The sequence below is a fragment of the Myotis myotis genome, unplaced genomic scaffold (assembly GCF_014108235.1).
Source record: "Myotis myotis isolate mMyoMyo1 unplaced genomic scaffold, mMyoMyo1.p scaffold_m19_p_14, whole genome shotgun sequence".
Taxonomy (NCBI): Eukaryota; Metazoa; Chordata; class Mammalia; order Chiroptera; family Vespertilionidae; genus Myotis; species Myotis myotis.
This window is the reverse complement of record NW_023416318.1, coordinates 39,467,422-39,491,824: the sequence shown is the minus strand read 5'-3', so window position 1 is coordinate 39,491,824 and position 24,403 is coordinate 39,467,422. Positions and strand designations below refer to the sequence as shown.

General features: G+C 42.5%; 1 protein-coding gene across 8 annotated transcripts in view; it reads left to right on the top strand.

Annotated features, from left to right (window-relative positions):
• Window positions 1–24,403, top strand: part of RASGRP3 (RAS guanyl releasing protein 3) — a 107,375-nt gene that overhangs the window by 65,393 nt on the left and 17,579 nt on the right. For 3 of the 8 annotated variants that reach the window (XM_036334883.1, XM_036334882.1, XM_036334884.1), the window contains exons 2-12: window positions 1,559–1,685; window positions 4,939–5,134; window positions 6,129–6,231; window positions 8,016–8,078; window positions 8,600–8,731; window positions 9,950–10,097; window positions 11,527–11,700; window positions 12,073–12,189; window positions 14,204–14,479; window positions 20,156–20,233; window positions 23,604–23,720. In XM_036334883.1, the coding sequence (XP_036190776.1) occupies window positions 5,065–5,134; window positions 6,129–6,231; window positions 8,016–8,078; window positions 8,600–8,731; window positions 9,950–10,097; window positions 11,527–11,700; window positions 12,073–12,189; window positions 14,204–14,479; window positions 20,156–20,233; window positions 23,604–23,720 (1,278 nt within the window). In that variant the 5' untranslated portion in view covers window positions 1,559–1,685; window positions 4,939–5,064. Of the gene's footprint in view, window positions 1–1,558; window positions 1,799–2,760; window positions 2,878–4,938; window positions 5,135–6,128; window positions 6,232–7,959; window positions 8,079–8,599; window positions 8,732–9,949; window positions 10,098–11,526; window positions 11,701–12,072; window positions 12,190–14,203; window positions 14,480–20,155; window positions 20,234–23,603; window positions 23,721–24,403 lie in introns of those variants that run through there. The other 5 variants (XM_036334886.1, XM_036334887.1, XM_036334888.1 and 2 more) reach the window with 5 other exon arrangements.

Genomic DNA, 24,403 nt, shown 5'->3' with positions numbered 1-24,403 from the left:
GGACCCCTCAGGGATGTAGCAGTGCCGAAGCGGCAGGCGGCCAACGAGACCCTCAGCCAGGCCAAGTGCAGCTCTGCTGCCGCTCATCCCGGCCCTGCTGCACCTGCCACTGATGCCGCTGCCGCCACCACCACCACCACCGCCACCACTGCCATTCAGTAGTGCTGCCGTGGAGGCGGGAGAAGCTCCAGCTGCCGCAGCTGCACTCGACAGTCATGAACCTGGCTTCTGGCTGAGCAGTGCTCCTGCTGTGAGAGCACACTGACCACCAGGAGGCAGCTCCTGCATTGAGTTCCTGCCCTCTGGTGGTCAGTGCGCATCATAGCAACCAGTTGACCGGTCCTTCTGATCGTTCGGTCCTAATGGTCACTTAGGCTTTTATATATATACACTAGAGGCCCGGTGCATGAAATTCATGCACAGGGTGGGGGATGTGTGTCCCTCAGCCCAGCCAGCCTGCACCCTCTACAATCTGGGGCCTCTCAGATCGGGCCTAAATGGGCAGTCGGACATCCCTCCCACAATCCAGGACTGCTGGCTCCCAACTGCTCACCTGCCTGCCTGCCTGCCTGATTGCCCTAACTGCTTCTGCCTGCCAGCCTGATCACCCCCTAACCACTCCCCTGCCAGCCTGATTGATGCCTAACTGCTTCCCTGCCAGCCGATTGCCTCTAACTGCCCTCCCCTGCTGGCCTGGGTCCCCCCCAACTGCCCTCCCCTGCAGGTTTGGTCACCCCCAACTGCCCTCCCCTGCAGGCCTGGTCCCCCCCAACTACCCTCCCCTGCAGGCCTGGGTCCCTCCCAACTGTCCTCTCCTGCAGGTCTGGTCGCCCCCAACTGCCCTCCCCTGCTGGCCATCTTGTGGTGGCCATCTTGTGCCCACATGGGGGTGGCCATCTTGTGTTTGAGTGATGGTCAATTTGCATATTACCTCTTTATTATATAGGATAGATGATGCAATCCTTGGGGAAATTCTGGCTTATTGTGTCCTTTCCAGACCTGTGAGAACATGTCTCTGCTGGGGAGCAGCCATTTCCATTGCAGCCGGAGAGCACTATCAACATTAAAGCAACCCCTAAGCCACTGGGAGACTAAACAACCTGGACTAAAATAGCATTGACATTCACGTTGAGACAGCCAGGAGTGATTTAGAGCCAGAGTCTGAGGATCAGCACAACAAAGTGTTTTAGAGGTTTACTAACATCCCAAAGTCTGTGTTTGGGAATTCTCAATGAGTAATCCACTGATAGAAGTCACTTGGACTAAAGTACTATTTTATACTATGTGTATAAATTTCGGTTTTGCAACATTTTAAGGTTTTTAATAGACTGGATTTTTTTTAAAAAAATGCTTGACTTTTGAAATATCAAGTCACAAAGTAACTATTTTGAAAGTTTTCTCTTTTTTAATTAAATTTATGGATGAAGTTTAGACAAAAGAAATCTCAAAAATCACCTATATTTCAAGGTTTTTGGAAATGCTTTAACACAAGGTGAATTCTTTTGGGTTTCTATTATTTAACTCTGTCTGAGGAATTTTTTTTCTGTTCTTTTATCAGGTTCTCCAAAATACTTACTATTTATTGAATAAGCCAGTACTACACACTACGTTCCCAATGCAATTTCCAATGATGATAACTGCCATTAAAATTCATTCAGACCTGGAAATCTGTGTGAAGCCAATAGGTAGGTATTTCTTGAAACTATTGTAAATGAAGCAAGAAGCTCTACAAAACAATTATCCCTGGAAAAACCAACGGAAACATGTCATGATATTAAACAAGAGTTATCTTTGGATGGTGAGATAATGGATAACTTTTTTCTCTTTTCTTTCTTATTGTCTATTTTAAATGATGCATGTATATTGCTTTTACAATAAAGGAGCTTTACTTTTGAAAAAGCAGTAGTAGATAATAGTATCCACATATGTGACATGAGATCTCAGGTACAAGTGCAGGCAACAGAATCTAAACAGGGACACAGACACATCTACTGAGTATAGAAACAGATTGTAACGGGATAGCCCAGCCCACCTGGCTCTCCTGGGCTGGCTTCTTTGCAGATCACAAATATAACTCCGAACATGGTGACAGGATTTTGGTACCAGGTTATTTCTAACCCCTTGTGGAAGGTCAACAACTTCTCCATACAGCTTGGTGGAATAACTTTGGATTTAACCCGAGAAACTAAGCTGTTTGGTTCTAAGTAATAAATCTAATATTCAGCAACAAGAGTTCATAAGATTTAAAAAATGCCTGTATATACACAGAGGTAACCAAACTTGTCAATTATCCAATCTTTACTCTTAATGGGGTTGACAGAGATTAGGGAAATCAGAGAAGTGCTGCCCCCAAATGTCCTGGAAGAGGTACCAAGTGCATTTTATAAATTTAGGCAGATCCTAGTGAGTCCTACTGATGTTTGCTAAAACCTGATTTAAGTTAGTAAAACAAACTAAAAAATGACCTCTTAAAATTTATAGTTACACATTCAAGCAAATATATACGTATTCAAAATCAAACGTTTTATAATTTTTCTTTTATTAATTTCTTTATCTATTCATTCACTCATTCCTTAACTTAGCACATGCTTTTTTGAGTGGCTTCCATGTCAGAGGCAAAAAATGTAGGAGTTGGGGAATATACTAGGAGGGGGAAAAAACCACAGAAATCCCCAAGTTCCTGGAATATGTTTATAGTGTTCGAGAAAAATTTTTTAAAACCCAAATAAACAAGTAAAATATATCATATGCCATTTGCAGATACATGTTAAGAAGAAAAATAAATCCAGGAAGTAAGGTCGAGCATGCCAGGTGGGAGCTGGGCATGGAGAAAGAGGTGTTGTTTTAACTGGGTGGTCAGGAAAGGCCTCCTGTAAGGTAACTTGGTTAATAAATGTAAGAGGGTGGGTTCCAGGCAACTTTAATATTCCCCTTTCTCAAATCATTTGAGCAGCCGAAGTGGGAGAATATTGATTCAGCGTGTCTGTTATATTTCATTGCACATGTGAAATAACCCTACTTTTTATGCTCTAAGAGTGGTACCTTCAGCGCACAAGAATATGGTTCTTACACAAAAACAATACACAGTAAACAAGTTTTCTCCAGAGTTACATGCCTGGTGAACAGACGCTCTCCAATGTCCCCTTTTGGTGATCCCATTGACTTAGTACAACCGTTCATATGGACAGTGATTCCCCCCCCCCCCTATTTCTCACGTGTTTGCTTACTGAAATTGACTATGAGCCCACTGAAAGCAGGGAAGGGACAGTGATTTGTCCTCTTCTCAGCCTCAATGCCTTGCCCAGGCCTTGAACATGTCGGATACTCAATGATTATCCGTTGCATAAATAAATTTCAGTAGTAAATTAGGTCTTGACTTCAAGCAGTTCATAAAATGACGCCCCAAGGGCCACATTTACCTACAAAACTGTCCAATGTGGGTAATTATGTTACATCATGGTGACACCTGGATGCGGACCTGGCTTCCAGAAGTCACTCTGTAAAAAGAAAATGATGGAATGCCCCCAACAGGGATCCTTTCAGCAGAAGCAGTTCTGAGAGGTTTTTTCCAATCCCGTGTTCCCCGTGACAGTGCTGTGAAGTGAGACAGCTGTCAGGGCCACATTTTTCTCCTCATCTCTGCAACGGAGAATCAGTTTATAGCCTCTTTCTGAGATGGTGTGGAAGGGTGATATTTTCACATCATATTAGGGGCAAAATTATGAGAGTTTATGATAACCATACTGGGGTGAATAGTAAAAAGATAAAAAAAGAAACCCAAAAGCTTGATTTTATAATAGAGTCCTGATTCTAGGCCTTCAAAATAATTGTGTGGTTTTGGACAAGTAGCTGAAACTCTGTGAATCCCATGACCTCATCTGTAAACTGAGAATAATAATTAACTACCTGACAGTAATATTATGAAGTTCAAGTTGTAAATATATGTAAAGAATTTGGTATAATGCCTGGTATGTAATGTGGGTGTTTAATAGATTGTATTTTTACTACTACTAATAGTAGTGTTGATGGAATATTGCTCAGCCCTAATGAAACTTTACCTTTTGTGACAGCATGATGGACCTAGAGATGATTATGCTAAGTGAAATAAGTTAACAGAGAAAGACAAATACCCTATGATTTCATTTATATGTAGAATCTAAAAAATAAATAAAATGAACAAACAAAACAGAACCAAACTCATAGATACAGAGGACATTTTTGATGGTAGCCATGTGTGAGGGAGATTAGGGGAATGGGTGAAAAAGGGGAAGGGATTAAGGGGTAAAAGTTGCCAGTTGTAAAAACAATCACAGGGATGTACAGTCAATACAGCAAAGGGAATATAGTCAATATTATTTTAATAACTATGTGTGTTGTCAGATGGGTACCAGACTTACCTGAGTGATCACTTCACAAGGTATATACATGTCTAATCACTACGTTGTACACCTGAAACTAATATTATATTGTATGTCAACTATAATTGAAATTTTTTAATTTTAAGAAAAGGAAAATATAATAGTGTTACTATTGGAGAACTTAGGCAAATAAGATTTCTCAACTTTTATATGATCACTGAGTATAATGCTCATAAATATATTTGTAATTTAAAATTTATCTTCCTCTATATACTCATAATATTAAACTAAGTAGTGTTTATAATATCCTTGGATGTTTTGTCACTTGAGAACATGAGTAAAATGTTTCCCCCAAAATTTCAGCTGCAAAATGGGATGGTATTTAATAGAGAACATCTCTGTGGTCTCAGAACATCATACATGATAAGGGATAGCTTAGCAAACATTTTGCCATCATCGCGGTTGATACTTTTCCTGTAGAAAGATACAGTTGATGAAAGCAATTAGCTTTTTGGGTAGGAAAGTGATGCTTTTATGGGGTCTGAGCTCTGGTCTGATAACTTCCTTTTTGTTTCTTTAGAGCCTTGAAGTATCACTAAGGACAGAGACCAGCACGAGGCACAAACATCACCAACTTGCGTGATTATGGAGATGGTCTGCATGATGCTGAAAATGTCTCTAGTTTTTTGACAACGGCTAAATAACCATGGGGTCCAGCGGACTTGGGAAAGCAGCAACATTAGACGAACTGCTGAGCACTTGCATTGAGATGTTTGGTATGAGTCTTGTCTCCCCTTCGTATCTCTTGATACTATCACTTCCTCCTAGTCAGAGCCAAGTGTTGCTGAAGAGCAGAATTCAATCTTCATATCTTGGTGCTACCTAGTAAGGCCTTTTGATTGACCCCAGTCTGTCTCCCCAGTATCACTGCTCTTTGCATTTCCTTCCCTTTACTGCCCACAGATAATACACTAGCCATGCTGTCTGTATAATTATTCTGGAACATTCTCTGCACCTTTCTACCTGCATGCCTTTATCATACCCCTTTCACTGAAATTCTGCTTCAGGGTTCATTTCAGATATCATCTCCAATGTTCATAATACCATTCCTAATCTCCCCTGTTAGGATTGCACCCTCCCACAGTTCTTTGTAACTTTCATATAGCACATGGCATATGCTGCTGTGGCCACTTCTTGGTCTTTGGCTTAGACAAGTGAGGGTAGCACAATCTGCTCATTCTCTATTTGCATCTGTGTCTTACATCTCCTCCTGGGTTATAGATAGACTGTACAGCTGTATGCTTATGTTTATGGATCTACCTCAGCACTTTGGATTACTCTTTACCACAATAGAGTCACACTGGCGTTGTTTGTTGAATTGATTTTATAGGAAAAAGCTAAACCAGAATAGGGTTGCCAGATAAAATACAGGATGATCAGTGAAATTTGAATTTCAGATAAACCACAGTTTTAGTATAAGTATGTCCTAAATAATGCATGGGATATACTTATATTAGGAAATTATTGACCTTATTTCAGATTTAACTAAAGGTCCTGGATTTTCATTTGCTAAATTCTGGCAGCCCTACACCAGAGTAAGGGTGAAACCTACCCACTTAACTTGCAAGAAAATAGCAGCAGAAGTAGGAGGAAAATGATAATTGAGTCTATGAGAAATTTTCGACACTAATGTTTCTCTACTGATATTAAGAAAAGAGAAGAGTAGTACTATTACCGCCTCACCCCGCATCTCATTTTATTTTTTAACAGATGACAATGGAGAGCTGGATAATAGTTATTTGCCAAGGATAGTTCTACTGATGCACCGATGGTATTTATCTTCCACTGAACTGGCAGGAAAACTTCTCTGCATATATCTTTTCAACTGCTGTATAATCATAAATCAAGTTATGTACTTATGTAGATAGAGTGTGTAACCAAAGCCAGTAAATTAAGATGATAAATGATCTTCAGTCAGTTATCCAGCTGTTTTGTGAATATATTTAGACGCCTAGACAAAACACTGGATGGTGGAGCAAATAGTTGCCTATCCCTCTGGATGTTTTGGCTCTACTTGAGCATAAGCACGAGATATAAAATGAAACAGGAGCTCTGGGCTGAATGCCTCTAACCTGCTTCAACGTTTCTGCTGTGAGTACAATGAAAGAATATTTAACACTGATCCGGGATCTAGTTCATTCCTTTGAGCAGGGCAAAATGATGGACCTAGAGAATTTGATTTAGACATTTAGAAAGGCCAGCCAAAGTAATATGATGTGGCTCAGGCACAAACACCACCTAAGATTTTACATCTTTCCTTACTGTCAAGATACAAAGAACATTCTAGCAGGTTTATTGTAATTTGTTGACTGATGTTCATTTCAACTTTCCTTCTGACTTAAGAGGGAAAGAAAAAATACCATTCTAGAACGGTTTTTAGCAGTTCATCAGTTGTACATAAGGCAGTCTTAAAAAGTGGTTGAAAGTCAAATGACTGAAAATGGCAAAATAGTCTCACATTTATAAGGACATTTCATTCCCCAATATCGAATGTTATCATATAATTGCTAATATTGGTTCCTATAGTCTCTGCCTGCTTCAAGCCCAGGGGCCCTGCAGGTAAGAGGGAAGCCCTACAAGGCAGGGGAGCCCGAGAGGGGGCAGGCCCCTGGAGTGTCATCCCGGCCAAGTAGGGCTTCCACCTGCGTACGTCCAGCTTCCTCCACTTTCCACTTCTTCCCTCCATCCTCCCACAGCCTCCAGGCCGAAGGGGATGATAGAGAGGATAAGGGGACATTCACCCTGAGCAGAGGTCCCTGGAAGTGAACGGGATCCTGGTTCCAGGTGCCCCAAGTTTCCACGGGTCCCACTGCTGAGGGTAGCCCACAGGGAAGGATAGATGGAATTGTCTCAGTCTGGTCCCATCTCTCATCAGGGTTCTAACACTGTCCAAAGAATGTGCCCCCAACAGCATTCTCATCATTAGTATGCCCGCTGATAATATGAAACGCACACTAAAATGGATATTTAGACACAGTACAGCCTAATGTCTGAAAATACAGATTGTGTAACAGTTGAAACTGCCTGTGAGCTGTCATTTCTTTAGATTTTCCTCCCTTTAGATCACTGGCTACTGCCTACCCACAGTGCCTGGCCTATAGCAGGAGCTCAGTAAATATTTGTTAAAGACATTGAATAAATAGACCAGAATAAATTGCAACACACCCTGTGTATTAATATACCTGCCAATGATATTTTCAAATACTAAAGAAATTAAAATACATATATAAGGCATTAATCCTAATAACAAAACTTTTTTTTTTGGTGCCAAAATGGTGCTTCTATGTACTACCAATTTTAAATGATATCTAGTTGGTAGCATAGGTGTAATTATAGTTGGCAGTCATCACTTAGTAAGTGCCCAGGAAGGTAAAATTTTGTAAGTGATTTCTCTTCCCGGCCACAAAAGGACATCCCAGAGCAATAAACTATTCAGTGCTGACATCATCAGAACACACTTCTCTCCCCATTTGAGCGCCCACATAAGCCAGAGGTCCCCAGTGCGGCCCTCTTATCAGGAATTCATCTACATTGATCAAAGCTGCAGGTGTCTGCAAAGGAAACCAATTGCAAGGAGCTTTTCTTTAACAAGTGCACGTATCGAAATGCCAGTGGAGAAAGCTGTGATGAATTTCGATTAAAGATCTGCTACTTCATGAGGTAAATATACTTACAAATTTAATTGTCTTGTCATTACTGCTTCTGGTGGACACTTTCCTTTCCCCCAAGAGGCAGAGCTGGTTTGACAATGAAACTGATTCAGATTCCCCTTTATTGGTTTTGCTAAAATTGGCCCCCCTCTGTTCTTGGGGGTAGAATGTATCTTTCTTTGGAACTAGAGCTCAGGCAGTGGTAAATGTGATTAGGGGATGAAAGCAGCCCTGAGAGTGAATTATTTTTTTCTACTCCCTCACCATGCACTTTCCCACCTACTTGCCATGAACCTAGAAGGGTTTCCTTCTGGACAGAGTCGGAAAGAGGGGCTCAGCATGGGAGTGGATTTGGGTCCTTAATTGAAGGGAAAGGGTTAGACGCAATGTGATGGGCGGGGGATAGGAGATTGCTAATTGGGGTGTGGTCCTGGATTCTCTGTTGAATGTAATCTGTAAAATGATACTATAGTTTACACAGAGGCCCAGCTTGAAATCTTCTGGTTGTCAAAAATATGTGATGCCTTTCAGGTACTGGATTCTGAAATTTCCTGCAGAGTTTAATTTGGACCTTGGTTTGATCCGCATGACTGAAGAATTCCGGGAAGTGGCTAGTCATCTAGGATATGAAAAACACGTCAGCCTCATCGACATATCCAGCATGTAAGAGTGGTTCAAGCTTCTTTCAAACATGATGAGTCCTCTGTTCAGGGGAGGGACTAGTGACGACCCCACTAGACCTCAATCCATACCATTTCAGAATCAGGGTGTGCTTCTTTGAGAAAGTCTTGCTGCAGTGAGCACCATTGCACCTAGTTCCTCTCTCCCGGCTTCCATTTCTTTATTTGTAAAATGGGGGTAGTACCTTTCTCACAGGGTTATCATGAGCATCCAGTCAGGAGATAAAATAGTAGGTAAAAGCATTTGGCACATATGAATGCTCAGTATTTTCTAAAACCTAGTGAATGTCCCCTGTGCCCTTGCCACTCATAGTGTGGTCTATGGATAGCCAGCATTGGCATCACGTGGAAGCTCAGTAGAAATGCTGATTCTCAGGCCTCACCCTAAACCTGCTGAATTGGAAACTGTACTTGAATAAGATCCCCAAGTGATTCATATGCTCATTCAAGTTTGAGAAGCCCTGTGCCTTGGTGCTTCTGAGGCTGTACAAATGTTGACCATAGTTGTGCCGTGAACTAGTTAGCTCAGTTATTAAGAACGTGGTGCTAATTAGGATAGTGTTTTATACCAACCAGTTCACTTGCACAGAGAAAACTATTTTATGACCCTTAGTATGGGTTTCCATCTTGCAAATATGTGTTCTTTTGTCCCAGGCATTCTTACTCTAGCCTATTTTCCTACAATACTTCTTCGAGAGTGATCCAGGAATCATTCGGGACGTTGTTAAAAATCCAGACGATTCAGGTTCATTCCCAGTAAATCAGAATCTCTGGCAATGGAGTCAGGCCTCTGTCTTTATAACAAACTTTTCCGATGATCCCTATCTTGCTGAAGTGTGAGAACCAGTTTCTAGTGATTCCCATGTGCCTTAAATCACTACCTATATATTGATTAACTCCCAAATGTCTAAACCTAGTCCTGACCTCTCCCTTATGATCCAAACCTTACTGGCCACCAGAAAGACCAAGTGAGAGATTCTGGATGGATCAGTGCAAATCCACCCTGTCTGGGAAAACAACTTGAAGTTTATGTTCTACTGGCGATGGGTCAGTGGTTTTCTCTTCAAATACCCAGGACAGCGCGTGTATTTTGCACAGGCCCCTGGATTCAGGCCAAGAGTTACAGAGTCAATAGGTCAATAACTTCCATTGAGGGAAACAGGCTTGTGGCACACTGACCAGACTCACTCCTCTTTTATAGACCTTCCTACGATTGGATGAGAAGAGTCACACAGAGGAAAAAAGTATCCAAGAAGGGAAAAGCCTGTCTGCTGTTTGACCATCTGGAGCCCATTGAATTGGCTGAGCACCTCACTTTTCTGGAGCATAAATCTTTTCGAAGGATCTCGGTAAGAAATTTGACATTTATTCTTCCAAGGATAACAACCTCCATGCCAACTTTCCTAAGAGCCGCGTTTTCATACTCTGACGTGTTGGCAGCCTCTGTCACTGTGTTCTATTGGAAAAGTGCCCTTAATTCACAGGAACAATCCCTTTCCACCAAAAATAAATATTATCCTGTCTTTATTTTATGGCTCGGGAGCTATATTTCTGCTGCTGTATTTTCAATGTCCCCTTTCATAGGATGAAAGCATGACTTTCTGAATACCCAGTGCCGATAGAACCACTCAAGGTTTATTTAGGTCTGTTGGCTTCTCCCAAGTGAACATGTTTTGCTAGGCCCTTTGTTTGGGGGGAGAAATATTTATTTAGGTTGGGATTTGTATAAATGCCTACTTATGGGTGTAGGTTGAAAATAGGAATTGTAGGCTTTGAGGAGAATCTCAGCATCCAAGTGCTTGTTTCCCAGGGATGGAGATCCTGAATTAAACATTTCTTTCCTACTCTGTCTTGATAGCTTTCCTTTTCTCCCTTCTGACTGTGGTCTCTTACTAGCTACCTATTCACTGCCCACTTGTTATGATAATATTTCCACTACAGTTGGTTACAAGCAGCCTTTGTCTCTCTCACCAAGCTCTGGGGCGGTCACTTCTCCTCCTTCTTTCCCGAGACGCCAGGGAATTAATTACATTATTCCTTGCAAAGAAGAACATGAGGTTAGAAATATGGATTTCTGAAAGACCGATTCATTTCACTAAGCAGTCCTACTTGGAGAGGCCGTCTTACTGACCCCCGGCAGGCAGGCTATAAGAGGAAACCCCCTACACTGTTTATATGACAGAGGCTCATATGTATGTGATGACATCCACGCTGATTTTCTGAAAATGTGTCTGTTTACTAAAGAGCTGTCTTACTTCAATTACTATTTTTCTTCCTGGAAAAATAAAACATTGATAAAATTTGAAATCATTATGTTTATATGCATTTCTTCCTTTTTAATGTATCTCAAACTTGCCTGACCATTGGAATCACCAGTTGTGGGTGAAAAATGGAGATTCTGAGGTTCCACCTCTGAAGTAATGACCCTTTAGGTCTGGGGCATTCCCAGAAATCCCTATTTTAGCAAATGCCCCAGGTGAATATTATGACCCAGCAATGTTAGGTTTTACTGGAATGTGACTTGGAGTCTTGCCCCTTCCTCACCCCACCAACACTGTCATGTGTACTAGTAATGAGTGTATGTCTGTGTTGGGGAGTAAAATACAACCAAATGGCATGTTAAAGCTACATGTGTGTTTAAACTTCTAAGATGCCATTAAAATGTGAAATGGAAGAAATCGTTGTGCTATAATAAAACAATATCTCACCTCTTTCATGCAACATTCTAAGCTCCGATTGTGCAAAGACTTCATTATAATTCAGAGTCTCTTTTACTAGTTTACTGATTATCAAAGCTATGTCATCCATGGCTGCCTGGAGAATAACCCGACCTTGGAGAGATCTATTGCTTTATTTAATGGAATCTCTAAGTGGGTCCAGTTGATGGTTCTGAGCAAACCAACCCCCCAGCAAAGGGCAGAAGTCATCACAAAGTTTATCAATGTTGCCAAGGTACGTACATCTGTTCATGAGACTGGAGTTCTTAAAGCATTCTAGATGTCCATGCACTCTATTGAGAAAAGTCATTGGGGAAACTTGGGGTTCATGATATAAAGGGCAATTAAACTACTCATAGATGTTTAATGAACAAATCATACTTCTCTCATGCAAGAAGATTGCTTTTAATTGCCAATACCTGAAAGCACTATTTTTCTGTGCAATGATGGATATATTTTCCTAATGGAATTTATTTGCACTTCATTTTAAATCATTTGTCCTAGGTCCTTGTTATTAAATTGTATATGAATTTCACCTGTAATTCAGAAAGCTCAGAACAATTCAAAAATTGTTAGAAAGTATTGATGTTGACATTTTTTATTGCAGAAGCTCCTTCAGCTCAAAAACTTTAACACCCTGATGGCAGTGGTGGGAGGCCTTAGTCATAGTTCCATTTCACGCCTCAAAGAGACCCATTCTCATCTTTCTTCAGAAGTTACCAAGGTACAGTGGCTTGGATGCTAATCCCAAGTAAAAAATTCATTCGTAAACTATTTAGGGGTAGGATACTCTTAACAAATGTCACTGTGAGGGGAGTGTTTTCTTCTTAGACAATGGTGGGTTACACATGGGGGGTAAAATAGGAAGGGACTAGACATGCCACCTGGAAAACTGGTTGGAGGTAGCAGCAAGTGTCCGAATAAGAGTACCTTGAATACCATTACATACTGTAGTTGTAAATATTCAACAAGTATGTATTTGGTGCTTCCCATGTTATAGGCACTGTGATACAATCAGAGACTACAAGGCAAATAAGACAGAAATCATTCCTATCCTCCCCTCCTCAAAGGAAGTCATTGAACACCCGCTCTACTCATGGCACTGTGTTCAACTCAGCAGAAGATGCAATGGAAGTGAGAGACATAGGCCTTGTCTAGAAACTCCTCAGATTTATTGCTGATTTTTCAGGAGGAAAAGTATATTTTTAAAAAATGATTATTTCCCAAATCAAGCTTTCTGCCATATTTATTTCCAGGCACCTATAATAATATTTTTCCTTACTGAACAAAAAGAAACATTTCCTTCTTATAAAGATATTTTTTTGTAAGAGTATACTTTGTTGTATCAGTAAGGACACTTTCAGCTGTAAGTTTTTTAAAACTCTTTAAATGCTTAAACAATAAGGAAATAGATCATTTTCTCACATACCTGGGAGACCAGACGCAGGGCTGACTTCAGAAATGGTCTGATCAGAGCTCTGGCTGCTGTACTGCCTTCCTCTGAATATCATTTTTTACTTTGTTTTGTTTTATTGTTTCATCAATGCAGAAAATTAAAGTCTTCTTCATGAAAGGTGGAGACAGAGAACATTTCTTTCGTTCGCTCTGCCCCTATGGAATTAAAGACCTTCTTTTTAGACAGATTGGACCATCTCAAGTCATATGTCTACTTCTGGACCAATAACAGTTGCCAGAGGAATACAATGTACTGATTGGCTTAACTCTGTGTTTCTGAACCAATCACAAACCAGAGGGGTGGGGTTATGATAACGGTAAATCAGAACCAATCCTTGGACCGGGGGCTGGAAACAGCTCCCTCTGAGTCACATGGGCTGCTTTGGGAAAGAGTAGACTGATCAAAATCAGGGTCTATTAGGAAGGGCTGGTTGCTGTTAGGCAACCAACAATAGCTTGTCCATAGAAACAGGAGGACGTAGACCACAGAGCACTGGTGTCTGACCTCAAGCAGTGCACTCACTCCAAGTATGATAGGGCTCATTATGTGTTTCATTTTCCTTCAGCTTTGTACTGAATTTCAAATAAAGAGCAAAACACACTTTTTTTTTTATTAAAAGTTTTTAATGTTGACATGATTGCAGAGTTTCCCCTGGTGAAGAATATGAATCCAACAGAGGCTCAAAGAGGCGAGGTACTACTAGTGTGTCTTAAAAGTTATTTATTTGAACTCCTCTTTCTTATAGAAAAGGGAACTGAGGCCCTAAAAGGTGAAGTGACTTGGTCAAGGTCACCCTGTGAGTGGCAGAGTGAGTGGCAGAGTTCAAAACCACAGCTGTCTCACACCTCAGTGTGACATTTCCTACCCCATACTGTCCTAAATTAATCTTCAAGTAATATATCCCAAATGCAACTATTTTGGAATAACTAGGAAATTTTAATATACTACATGCTTAAAGATAATACAATACATGCATATATTTGTGGACCATAATATTTTCATCAATTGTAAAATACGTATATAGACATGATATTTAACATCCCAGCTTCCCTAATAGGTAGGCGGAGGTGTGGGCTATTTGCATGTTGTAGCAGAATGGAACAGGCTGTTCAACTCCTAGTACATTTTTCTTTCTTGTTCCTGTTTAATATTTCCTTGCATCAACATTGGTGCAATGGATACTCCCCTCAGTAGCCGAGGAATTTCCTAGCCACACACGGTGGGCCTGGGGATGGGCAGATGGGAAGGCTGTCTGAAAATCTTCTTTTCCATCTGTTCCTAGAACTGGAATGAAATGACAGAGCTGGTCTCCTCCAACGGCAATTACTGCAATTACCGCAAGGCCTTTGCCGACTGTGAGGGCTTCAAAATCCCCATCCTTGGCGTGCACTTGAAAGACTTGATAGCAGTCCATGTCATTTTCCCAGACTGGACGGAGGAGAACAAAGTGAACATTGTGAAAATGCACCAGCTCTCCGTCACCCTGAGTGAACTGGTCTCCCTGCAGAATGCCTCCCACCACTTAGAGCCCAACATGGATTTGATCAACCTGCTTACGGTGAGTCCAAGGGACTGGGGTGTGTCCTAATCGCTCTTCTGCCCATTACGGCCCAGGGGATGCGGAAAGATCTGTGCCTGCAGTTCACTGGGGATGCAGAGGGTAGGGTTGAACTCCTGGTCAGTAGATAGGGAGAAGTCTCAAAAGATGAGGGGAGGGGATCCCATACCCATAACCACTTGACTTAAGGCCCAGTTTCTGCGCCTGCAGCTCTAGTTTCTAGCATTCTTAGAGAGGCCCTCCAGCCCCTCCCTCTCCTTCATCACACTCCTGTAATAAACCACCTCCCTCTCTATGCCCTTCACTAGCTGCTTTTCTTATCCTCACGGCTGTTGGCGAGGCCTGGAGCAATGCAAGGACCTCCTTTGTGATCTGCCCTCACCACCAGTCTCCCCCAAACCCAAGATGCAGTTACCAGCCGGACACCGGAGGCCCTTCAGGACTCATGTTCTGACTCTCAGGCCAGCCTTGTTTGTTATCATGCGGTTCTGCATGAGGGATAGTGGACTTGTACTTTCCACCATGAACTGCTGCCTCTGCTTCCTGGCCTTGCACTTTCTTGAAAAACCCCTTCCCTACCCAACCCTGTGATTAGCCCTAATCCAATTGTGTCTATCTTTCTGGTGCATTCTCTGTTCCCCTCCAAAGCACTAATGCACCTGTCCCATGTGTTGACCTTGCACTCTATGCCTTCTTACCTATAGGTGGTATCCCTTGGCATTAGACTTTCCCCCCACCCCCACCTGTTTACCTGACTTATACATCACATGTCCCCAGCACCTTTCACAAAACCTGGCATATTTAGGAGCTCAATAGGTGAATGAAATGCTGTACTTAGTAATAATGGAGGTCAGACGGAAGTTCACCTACCATTCATATTTTAGGGCATTTGTGACACATATCTTTAGCTGGTGTCTGGATCCTAGCACCTTTAGACACAACAGGTGTATAGAAGAGAACTTATCCCATTAGCTGCCTCTTGGTCAGGGGGACGAAGCAGAACCAAATTCTCTCACCCTTGCTAAGCAACTTCCCTGTATAGGTTTTTAACACTGTAGCATCTGAAACTTGGCTGCAATATTGAATTGACTCTTTTCCTCTAATTGGCCATGGAAAACAAAAACAATACCCGGTCTGAAGCTCTGAGAGCCTAAACCCCCTAGGACTGTGCCACTGGAATAGAGTGTGGTACCCAGACCGTCTCCACAACTGTTCCTAGAGCACACAATTCATTTACCAAAGAGGAGAAACCCAAAGTGTACAAAGTGATGCCAGCCGCTCCCTTAGTATAAAGCAGAAGTAGCCAACACACAGAAACACACATCTCTTGGGGTTGAGTTTGTGTGACAAATAGTAAACACACAGACATTCTCTATTGGAGGAAGGGGGAAACCTCACCACAATCTAGGCACCTGCGTTTACTAGTATTAATCATTTGCCTTGCAAATCTGTTTCCATGAATAAGTGCCCAGACTGGCACCTTCCAACAGACTACAAACCCACAGACACAGGTGATGTCTGCAGACCGGCCTACGTTCCACATGTCCCTGTCTGGGTTGTCTTCATGAGGTGGAGGAGGATGTCACAGAGCAGAGGTCTACACTTAAGACAGTTTCTCATCCAGGCAAAAGATAATGATGGAGCAGGGAAATTACTTTTGAGTTATAATGCAGCAAACAACATCACTACATCACAAGAGACCTTTAGAGAAATGTAGAAGGGTTTGTGAATGAAACTTTGTGGATGCAAATCAAAAATCTGACCTGTAGAATTAAAAGCTAAGAAATAACTCCTTTTGCTAGGAAGAAAAGAAAAAAAAAAAGATGCCCCCATCCCACCTCCCTCTTTCTCTCTCTATTATGGAAGGAAAATTTGGATGCCAACATATACCGTATAACACTTAGTAATGGCAGTGTGATATAGTAGAGTGTAGCGGCAAGATCCTAGAAGGAAGATCTACCTTTGAGCCCTGCCTCCTTGCTAACAAGCCTTGACTTTGGATTTTCCCAGAAGGAGTTTGTGTTCATTTGTGAGGTCTCTCCCAGCTCTAAACTTCTAGAATTCTAGATGTGGGGAATGGTGGAGCCTTGAGAATAAGGGACCGAGTGGCAACGTGATTGAGTGATTCCAGCCCAGAGACTCAGGAGGATAGATGGCACCGTCCCTCATGTGAACACACATCATCAAGCCAGTTTCTATTTAAAGCCAAGATCCTTTCTCTCTCTTCACAACCAAGTTCCATGAACTGGAATACACATTCATTCTTTCTGCCACAGGCGGATTAACCTCAGAATGAGGAGCGAGGAGACTCCCACGTGTGTGTCCACTAGAGCCCAGTGAGCATTTCATGAAGCAGCTACCTGGTGGGACTAGAACCGTAGGACTGACTGAAGCTGCCCAAGTGCATGGGAGGTGCCTGAAAGTGCACCCTGGAGAGGGCGATTCATTTTGCCCCAAGAGTCTAGGCTCCATTTCTGCCTGAAGTGACTGCTTCTAAACGTGGCTCCCAGCGAGGAAGCCAGTGTGACTGAGAGCCCTGGAAGACAGAAAGTGAAGTCCACAGTCACTAACTGCCTGCCCTGGGCAACAGGCTGCGTGGCGATGCGTGGACTTTCTCTAATAAGTGATTGCAGTTTTCATGACACTTCACACACGTGTTCTTAGTACATTCTCACAAGCCCCCTGTGATGTAGCGCCTGGCAGGGCAGGGAGTGTAACATCACCCCTGCCCTTCCTCTTTTACAAATGAAGAAACTCAGATTTATGAAGGACAAAAGGCTTGCAAATGGCAAGCTTCTAAATCCCAGCTCTCTCTCTCTCTCTCTCTCTCTCTCTCTCTCTCTCTCTCTCTCTCTCCCCCCCCCACCCTCCCTCCTCCACCCCACCCCCACCCCTGGTAGGCATTTACTCTGTAATGTGTTGGCATTTATTTTATTTTGCATCTGTAAAAATTAAGAAATCTCTGTTTTTCTTCATGGACATAAAAAGTTGATTACAGAACAAAGTATGTGAGGGCAGGGATCTCTTATCACTGTCACCTTAGCCCCGAATGGCCCTGGGCACATGAAGGAAGGAGGACCACATCACCGGACTGTTGGGGTTTCGACTGTTTTCCTCAGGGAAGAGCCGGAGAAGACATTTTTTATTGTCATCCCATTCGCATGCGAGGAGCTTTAAAAGCTGACGCTTCTTGTTTCGTGGCACATAAAATAGTCGGATGCTTTTCATAATATTTTTAGATCTGTCAGATACGTTTACCAGAGTCTATGCAAATCACTGGAAAGCCCCTATAGTTTTACAGTCTCATAAGAAAAAAAGAAGAAGAATTGCAAAAATGGTGAGTGGAGATAGTGTGATGATCCAGTGTGTCTGATGTTACAGTTCTCCAGTCCCAGCCATGCAGGTCCTCACGTCCAGACTGAATCCACAGCCACCTTTGCCGATTGGCTTGGGTGGAAATGCAGCCACCTGAAATGGTGACTCAGAACGTTTTTCAGAAACAACCAAACTTAAAAGATGTTCGACACAAGCACATATTCTTGAAATCCCATTGACAAGCTGCCTGTATTATAAACATGGGATAGGGAGTTGAACAGGTCTTTTCAGGACCTTGTACAGCCCTAGGAGATCCAAAAAGACAAACAGGACCATGGCTGGGAAAGCAGGGAGTCGGCAGGGGTATCCCAGAGGGCAGCGTACGTCCACCGATGAGCACAGTGGCGTTTGGCTGCTGCACTGACTGGAAACCAAACCCTGCTGTCCCCATCTGTGAGGCTCTCTCAGCAAGCCCTGTTGGTCACATTTTAGCTCATTTAACCTTCGCCACAGCACTGGGAGAGAGCTATGATCTATTATTCCATTTTACAGATCAGGAGACTGAGATTCAAGAAGATTAGTGACTTGCCTAGGTTCACACCGCCCCTAATAAATGGGGAGCAAACACTGGGAGAAGAACAGAACACTTCCATCATAAGTGCAGATATCTGTCCATTGGACATATGACAATACCCAAGGATGTTCTGTGTCTTTCGAGAGAGCATCTCCCCTACTCGGTGTGTGGCTTATTTGAATTTCTGGTTGGATGTCTGGAACTGTTGTCAACTCCTCTCCAGCACCAGTCTTTAGAGGCAGAGTCAGGAGGACAGGAACATGCCCATCAAAATCCTCATTAACTCTTTTTAAAAAATATATTTTATATTGAATTCAGAGAGGAAGGGAGAGGGAGAGAGAGAAACATCAATGATGAGAGAGAATCATTGATGGCTGCCTTCTGCACACCCCCTATTGGGGATTGAGCCAGCAACCCTGGCATGTGCCTTTGTCCAGAATCGAACCCAGGATGCTTCAGTCCACAGGCTGACGCTCTATCCATTGAGCCAAACCAGCTAGGGCAACTCTTTTTTTCTTTCTTTAATGATGAACTTAGTTTATTTTTTTTTCAACTACGTTTTACATTTGATATTATTTTGTATTAGTTTCAGGTGTACAGCACAGTGGTTAGACCAGGGGTGGGCAAACTTTTTTACTCGAGGGCCACAATGGGTTCTTAAACTGGACCGGAGGGCCGGAACAAAAGCATGGATGGAGTGTTTGTGTGAACTAATATAAATTCAAAGTAAACATCATTACATAAAAGGGTACGGTCTTTTTTTTCAATAGTTTTATTCATTTCAAACGGGCCGTAGTTCGCCCAGGGCTGGGTTAGACAATCATATCTTTACAAAGCATTCCCCCTGATATCCCATATAAAACTCCAGATTTCTGGCTCTTTTTGACAAATCAGAAGACATGGCAATTGTCAGGCTGACAACAGCTTGTCCTAGCTCAGTAGTGGCTGCCTCCCATTCGTCAGAGACCACACCATTCCCCATGGCTTCCTTACCCCAGAGATCCAGTGTCAGATTCTGCTCATTAACACAAATTTTCCTTGTTGTCTACCTAACAAGAAAGACACCCAAATTGCCCTGGCAAAGACCTGTTTTCCAAATAAGATGCTATTATGCCAGTATTGCTGTCAAAATATTCCTTTCAGGCTCACCAAGTAGAATCATGGAGTTTATTTGGTTATTCATGGTTGTTGGCACACACTACGCAATATTAAATTGAATTATGGTACCAGATAAAATTATAGATGGGAATGAAGCTTGTGTATCATCCATTATCATGTGTAATCAATACCTAATTTTATATCCTCTTGAAATAAAATCCCTTTCAGACATCCCACTTCACTCTTCTACATAGTGGCTGGGTCCTTATGGCATTAGTTTGTGCTGTGGGGGTGGTCCTCTCCTGTAAAGTGGCAGAGCCCCTGGAGATGAGAGTGACTGTGGTTCCGGGGAAGGTGGGTATAGTGTACATTCTTTGTGAGCAGGGTGTTCATGATCTGGAATAATGCCGGGGCAATTTTATAGGAAAGTCAATTTTATAATGTTTAGGAAAAACCTTTAGGTGACAAAGTCTAGATAAAGCAGTATTGATGCTGCTGACCCTACAAGGTTTATTTTTCCTCTTTTAAATTTCATTTTCCACCTCTGCATGCCATCTTCGTGCTGTTCTGCTTTCACTCAGATTATTAGACATTGGCTTAACCATTCCGTTTGAAAAGTATATCGGCGATTCAAGTAAATAAATAAATATGAGCCAACATATTTATTTATCCATTCTAATTTCTTGTAGCTTTCACTGGACCTCTATCACACAGAAGATGATATTTATAAACTGTCACTGGTGCTGGAACCTAGAAATTCTAAATCGGTAGGTATTGTTTTCTCTCTCTGAGAATCAGTGCCCAGCACCGCGGTTTGTCATTTACAGTAACTGGCTGTTGCGATGGTGCTCTGTGATCTAAAGGTTGAAGAATTTAAAAATCTCTGTTATTCCCTTTTAAGCAGTCACACAGCTTAGCCCTGACAGTTTGAGAAGTATTTCCTTACATAGGCTAATAAAGAAGAACATCATTTGCAATTACTCTGTGTTACTATTGATCTTCTATGGGTTGTGTCTCCTCTAAGAACTCACCTACATCTAGGACCAAAAAAAAGTGAACCATAACTCATCTTAACGTTAAAGATCATTAAGATCCTTCCAGGCTTTAAAAGAAATCCCATTCAACATAAAATCAGATTTAATACATTTTCAATACCCTGATCATCATCCATGAATTTTGCTAAGTCTAATAATGATTGACTCAGCTCAGAATTTTAATATTACATTGGATGGTGTCTTACTTAATTGATGGCTGACTCTTAGTTAAGAAACAGTACATAATGAGATTGAGGAAAATGCATTACTGAATGAGCACTTCCCATCAGTTTTAACAAGTGGACTATATCTTAGGTGTGTTTTACACTGATAAAAAAAAAAAAAGACCTGGGTGAATTTGAAATTTACAATGAGGATGAGGTTTGCATGTTAAAGGAAAAAGTGTCTCTGTTTGCTGCTTATACCCATATCCTGAGGTCAGTTTGTTAATAAAAGTCCCATGCTCCTCTTCTCACCAGTTGAACTCTGTGGCACATTGCCAGCAACTCCAGCCCTAAGTTTGTCCATCTATAATACCTGCAGGGATTCCGCACCGTGAGGCCGGAAGAGGCAGAATGACTGTGAGCGCTGCTCTCTGGCTCTGGGAGGGCATGCACATGAGTCCGAGTCAGCTGACCTGGTAGCATCTGTTCTTAAAATAGTGAGGGCGATGGTTCCATCCGCTCTTCACCCTGCAGTCCCCCGAGGCCCATCTCCTAGGGACACTGCAGAATGGAGTCATGTGGGAAGACACAGCAGAGACAAAGGGAGGAGTGAGGACCCAGACTCTCCAAAGTTATCATGACTAAGAGACAGCTAGAGAGAAAGGCAAAGTTAATGTGGAGGGAGGAGGAATTGGTCCGCCCCTTCCTCATTCCATAGCTTTCATGGGGTGAAGCTGGCCATGGTGTAGTCGGCTGTACTGACCTGTGTACACAGCATTTCCACCTCCGACTCCTTCCTTTACCTGTAACCAGGTACCTTCACTGCTACCTGTTGGTTGCTGGATGCCTGGCAGGCATCATATACATGTTATCTCGTTAACTCCGTTAAGGAAACTGAGTCTGGTGAGCATAGGTCTCTAGTAAAAAGGAGAACTGGGATTTGGCTTCATGCCCCTCTGTCTGCCCGTCTGTGCTTTTTCTACTGCGGATGCTGCCCGTCATGTTCCCACCACCGCTTGTGGGAACAGGGGCGGGTCAACCATTTCAGCACGCTTGCCTGCTTTGTGCTCTTTAGATCTACTTTAGTTTCCTTTCAGGATTTCAAGCTGTTGCCAATTTGGGGAGACATGTCCCTCAAACATTGAAAGGTCTTCTTGTAAAAGAAGAAACTTTCAAAGCCCCTTCCCCATGCTAAAATCCTGTGAGTCTATAAACCACATTTCCCAGCCCCTTTCTGTCTCTCCTCTTAATGGAATGCCACCCTACTGTGTGCTGAGTGTTTGACATGTGCTGATCACAGGAGAGCGAGGTGCAGTCAGCACTATGCTCCTGAGAGCCTCTGGCTTTGATGTGCTCACCGCCGGTGCTGGCCAACCTCGCCTACTGAACAGCCAGCTCCACTAAGAGCCTTTTTCTGTTGTTCTTAGTGGGACCCTTCATGCCTCACTGGATCTTTGTGTTTTACTTTGTGTCTCTGATTTTTCACACGATCTCGAGATCAACAAAATACTTAACAGTTCCACTTAGAGAATTAGTCCAAACAACTTAATAAATATTTATGTTCTGAAAGCATAGTGCCCAATTGAAAAAAATAATACACATATACTGAAAGAAAAACACAGTTACTTACTAATGGATGTGTGTGCCTCTTGGGCTTTGTACAAGTTCTTAAGTGTTGGAATCCGATTGGAAACTGCCACCCTTATTTCTTGTTCCACGTTGACGTTTTGCTTCGGGACCGGATATCACTGAAAGCAGTGTGGCTCTGTCCAATGGGCGGCCGGCACACTACTTCAACCTGGTAGTTTGTGTGGGGTCTGACAGATAATGGGTATCACTGTATTTCCCTTGGAAGTTTGAAATATCTTTTGGTACCCCTCTGAGTTCTCTGCAGTACCTTGGGCAGGGTACCTTGCTGTACAGTTTGGGAACTGTGGGCTCATCCTTGATCAGATCAATGAAATGAAAAGCTTGCTAGGAAGAGCCATAACGTGTGCAGATGTGTGTGAGTGACTGTCAGTGGGGTGACCGTATCCAGGGGGCAGGTCATTTTTGGTCCCGTGGGTAGCCCACAGGATGCTACCAACACCCACCTCACAACATTCTTAGGGGCTTAAATCAGTACATTTACTCCTCAATTCCTCTTGCAAAAATGTTTATCCCCAATTTAGTATCAAAAAAACAACAACACACCTGTTAGTACAAGTTTGCATGTGTGCAGCAGCCAAAATATTTACATTATGTGGGGTCCCAGGGAGAGGATGTAAACGGAACAGCTGGTCTCCCGATAGGATTGTGTTTTTCACTTGTGTTGTGTAAACATGTTATGTGTTATCGTCAACATCTTCACCACATTATTAAGTGAAAATGTCTTGCAAGAATATGGAAAAACCTGTGTAGAAAGCTCACAAAAGAGGGCTATGGGGACCTAATAATTAGACAAACAGTTTAAGTGTATTAAGAGAGATACCAGTGTAAGGACATAAACTTGGCCAACCACTGGCAACCATTTACTGCACATACCTACTAATTTATCACTAGCACCGAGTATTAAAGAATTAGGTTTCTGGTGTTTCACATATTTTGTATTATATAGAAATCTGTATGGATTGTTATATGGAAGTTTAAGGATGTTTTTGTAATATTTGGAGAACTTGGATAGGATTTTTGGATGGGCTGGGAGAGCAATTATCTTTTCCCATTTAAAATAATAGAATCTAGGTTCCTGCTCAACAGAATGCACTATTCCAACATGTATTTCGTTACAGATTAGATTCCATTGATCAAAGATGTTTGTTTTCAAAATATTTAAGTGTTGCATACATGTAAGTTTTTACTGGATTATTAATATACAAAATGTATATGTCTTTCTCAGTGTCCCTCGTCCTAATTGTTCAAGGCCCTAGATAAAGTTGAACAATGTGTGTGTTTTCTGTCAGCAGCCTACCTCCCCTACAACGCCTACCAAGCCCGTGGTGCCCCTGGAGTGGGCATCAGGAGTGGTGCCAAAGCCAGACCCCACAGTCATCAACAAGCACATAAGGAAATTAGTTGAGGTAAGTGGATGAAGGAGTGTTAGGAGTGAGCACTAGAAGGCCCCTTTCTCTTTTCAGAATATTCTTTGATTGCCCAGGAATCAGCTGGAGTCCATGAAAACAGTACCCCTGCCCCAGCAGGTAGGAACAATTTAGCAGACACTTAGCTCAACCTGACATCAGCCTCTTAGGGCAGTCTCCAAGAAAGGTCCCCTTTCTCCTTCTTGTTAGTCTATTCTCATGTGCCCAGATACTCACAGCTACTTTCAGTTCCTTTCTTTCTCCAGCACTTGACACTTCTGTCATCGTCCCTGCAACTTGAGAGGCTGTTAGGGACAATCTACTCATTCAAAACCCACATGGGTCACAATAACATGCCCCATACACTGGCTACCTGAGAGTAGGAAAAGATCCTGTAAGTTGGATAGCTGTTCTTGCTGTAGGCATCTGGGTGTCTGGGACACAGCAGCACAATGCCATTTAGGTAAGAAACATCACTCAATGAAGGGCAAGGCTCGGTCAGAGCTTTCCATACAGAAAGAGGAGTAGCAGCCCTAACCGGTTTGGCTCAGTGGATAGAGTGTCAGCCTGTGGACTGAAGAGTCCCAGATTTGATTCTGGTCAAGGGCACATGCCTGGGTTGCTGGCTCAATCCCCAGTAGAGTGCATGAAGGAGGCATCCAATCAATGATTCTCTCTCATCA